The 3,839-nt window shown below is 35.9% G+C and overlaps 1 protein-coding gene across 1 annotated transcript in view; it reads left to right on the forward strand.

Annotated features, from left to right (window-relative positions):
- The window catches only part of LOC104709447 (protein CHROMATIN REMODELING 5), a 14,179-nt gene extending 12,546 nt beyond the window's left edge, over positions 1-1,633 (forward strand). The window contains exons 27-29 of the mRNA XM_010426062.1: positions 101-442; positions 543-636; positions 817-1,633. Of these exons, the coding sequence (XP_010424364.1) occupies positions 101-442; positions 543-636; positions 817-1,208 (828 nt within the window). The 3' untranslated portion in view covers positions 1,209-1,633. The remainder of the gene's footprint in view (positions 1-100; positions 443-542; positions 637-816) is intronic.

Consider the following 3,839-nt stretch of genomic DNA (forward strand, 5'->3'; position numbering starts at 1 on the left):
GAAATGGTGCATATTACCTGCTAAGATTTCTCTTAGTTATTAATTTTGTAATAACGTTCCTTGAAGAAGAGATTAACAGTATGAAATTCACTTTTCACAGGAACTGGCTGCAGCTGGAGGGAAAAATACAAACGCAAAAGCATCCCGTAAAAATTCCAAAAAGGTTAAGGATAATCTTATCAATCAATTTAAAGCGCCTGCCAGAGACCGAAGAGGAAAATCGGGTCCTGCCATATCAACAAAAGATGGACCTCAGAAAACCCAAAAAGCTGAGCCGTTGGTAAAGGAAGAAGGAGAAATGTCTGATGATGAGGAAGTTTACGAGCAGTTCAAGGAGCAGAAATGGATGGAATGGTGTGAAGATGTCTTGGCTGATGAAATCAAAACTCTTGGACGTCTACAAAGATTGCAAAGCACGAGTGCAGATCTGCCAAAGGAGAAGGTTTCATTTTTTGTTACTCCTTCCATCGTTGATAGTGGCAGTGGCACTTTGATGTGTCTTTATCTGATCTCTCTCAAAACTTCCTTATGTTACTACACAGGTGCTTTTCAAAATCCGGAGATATCTGGAAATTGTAGGGCGAAGAATAGATGAAATTGTCGTAGAACACGAAGAAGATTTATATAAGCAAGATAGTAAGTAATGCAACCTCTGGTTACTCTGCAGCCAGGTTTCTGTTTTTTTGTAAATTTGGGAATCAAAAGTTGGTGATAGTTGGATAAACCCTGGTAGCCTCTAAGTGGCAAAATACTCTTTTACTCAGATAACCATTTTAATGCACACGGTTGTATTATTAACGGGGAATCAAAATGCAGGAATGACAATGAGATTGTGGAACTATGTTTCAACTTTCTCAAATTTGTCGGGGGATCGACTCAATCAGATATACTCCAAACTGAAGCAGGAGAAAGAAGAAGAGGAAGGGGTCGGGCCATCGCACCTAAATGGCTCATCTGCTGGCTTTGGTTCTAGGAACTTCCAGAGGCAACAAAAATACAAAACAGCAGGGAATTCCCAAGGATCGCAGCAGGTATACAAGGGCATTGACACAGCAAAGTTTGAAGCCTGGAAACGGCGAAGAAGAACAGAAAACGATGTGCAGTCTGAGCGACCACCGATAACAAACTCTAACTCACTGGGAATACTCGGCCCTGGACCATTGGATAGAAGCCATCGGGCACGTCAAACTGGATTTCCCCCGAGATAAGTTTACTCTGTTCTGGTACAATACAATATGCGGTGCATCTGCCGGTTGGACTCTGGTTTTATCATGGATTTAGAAGTTCAACATAGATACGCGGGAGATTCATTTTTTTCATATAAAAAAAAGTCGGAAACACAGCAGCAATATGTTCAGTTTTGGTTGCTAAAATTGGAGATTGGCATGCCTGACTAGCTGATGCTGACGCTGACGGAATGATATATACCGGAGAAAGCCATAAGTTTGTTGTTGAACAAAGAGATAGCACTTACCAGGTGGTTTGCTTAGGTATAAAATAGTTGTGGATGTAGTCGAGTTGCTGAACTCTATTTCCTTATATCTATATATATGTTACCCATTCGGGCTAGAGCAAATTGTACATTACCAGTTTTGTTAATTTTATTTTACTTATATTCTGTGTTTCTTATGCTTTACATTGAGAATACGCCATAGTTTGTATAGTTGTTACTTGTTTGTGTACAAGTGATTTATATTCAGATGCCTTTTAATTCGACTCGAAGTTTAAAAACTAGAAAAAGAGAAACACTGGTGGAAAGCAAATACTCGCTTACGTGGTGGAACAATTACTTCACATCTTGTGTCAATAATCAATATCGATTCACCCGCTAACATCAGCACCAAAGTTCTTGGAAAGAAGGAATTTGAAATTTCCTCCATTCTTAAGTTGGATGTTCCTAACTCTAATATTATAAATGGTATTGCAAAGTAAAGTTAATTGGGTAAATGACATTGAATAAAGATTTATCAAACAAGAAAAAATGTATGAGTAAAATTTTATTGCGTAAATGAAGGTTATATTAAAATGAACTTCTAGAAAATATAATCATTTGCTATTCTTGTATATGTAAACAAATTTTTTTTTTTTTTTTGCTCAATTGTAAATATTTCATTGAAAATGAAAAAAGTTTAGGTTACACTTCAAAGAATTGAAACCTATACATATGGTTTCATGGCAAAAAAAAGTTTAAAACATGAAAGCATAATACGGTAATTAAACTAAGTTTGCGGTCCATCTACTCAACCAAGCCAAGAAGCTTTGGGAACAAGATGAAGCGATGACGTTTATATTGTCCTTCCCGAATGAGTTGCAAAAGGAGAAGGGCTGATGCAGATTGTAAGACACCTCGATACGACTACTAACTAGCTATAGAAACCTTTTGCAGGAGGCCCGAGACCAAGCCGTCAACTGTAAAGCTCCAAAACATCGATCACAAATTCTCCCTGCGTTATGTGAGATTGTTTCTTCGTTTCAATCCATAAGCTTTCTCAGAACAGAACCTCACATGCCATAATACAAAAGGTGCAAGCTCCCTCTAACCAAGTTCATCTTCGAAGTCAACAACTCAGAGCAAAATAAAACTATTCAATACTATACACCAGAAGCCAATAGCCCTACTAGCTTCTCTATAGCACAAACAAGACGCAAGGAAGAGGCGAGTACGCAAAGCAAAGCAATTTTCAAACTTTTTTTTTTTTTTTTCTAACTCAGAGTAAATCCCCAGGCTTTATGGAGGGTTCGGGACTAATTTCTGGGGAGGTGCAGCCCACGGATAGACCCTTTCTCCGGATATTCAAATGGGCTGTTAGATAGACCTATATCCGTGTAAAGGTGTCCAAAAAAATGTGACTTAGTTTCGCGCAACAGAAGAATCAAACCTGAAACGTTGTAGCGTCCCAATTCCGCTCCCTACCACTCGACCACAACCTCCCAGACAAATCTTCAAACATTGGCAAAAACAATAGGAAGCCACAACATAAAAATGCCTTGAACCAAACCAAATAAATTGTAAACAAATATTAGTGCGCCAAATAATTATACTTACCTCCAAAATAATTGACCACATGCATACATAATGAAAAATATGAATCAATATGATGTGTTAGATGTCTACATAGAAAGAAAAAAACGTATTACAAGGAAAAAAATAATATAGAAAATGATATGGCTCAAACTAATATAGAAAAATTATTATCAAATGATCACATAAACATAATGTTAGCTGGATAAATCAAGCATCATATAAACACTTAAATGGAAAAAGATCATCTTTAAAAGGAATAGCTAAATTCAATTTTGTCACTCGGCTCAAAAATAGTTTCTAATTTTTTTTGATATGAAGTAAAATTACTCATTCGGATATGGGAGATACGAATATCTCTTCCGTTATATGTTGTTGCACAAATCATCGAATATTCACTTATTTGCATATCTTTTCAGTAATCCTCTTTTATATAGGAAGCCTCTTAGCCAAATGTATCAATAAAAAAAATATATTCCTTCTCTTTTTTTTTTTTCATTTTTACAGTGTTCCAAATTGTTTAAAACTCTATGTTAACAAATCAGAAAAAATAATAATTAAAAAATATGTTAACAATATTTTTAACTCCAAATATTTTTTTTTTTAAATGGAAACGAATATTCAAACATCCTAATTGACTGGCCAAATATAGTTTGTATTTTACAAAATCTCCATATTACATTCAATAGCTAAATATAGTTTTGTATTTTATTTTTGTGTGTGTGTCATATAGTGGCAATAATCCTAAATCATAAAACAAGAGAGCGAGAGATAGTGAAGAAGTGCCCGAGGATTCGGCGTTCGGTCGTGTGGTCTT

This window comes from Camelina sativa, chromosome 1, assembly GCF_000633955.1.
Source record: "Camelina sativa cultivar DH55 chromosome 1, Cs, whole genome shotgun sequence".
NCBI lineage: Eukaryota > Viridiplantae > Streptophyta > Magnoliopsida > Brassicales > Brassicaceae > Camelina > Camelina sativa.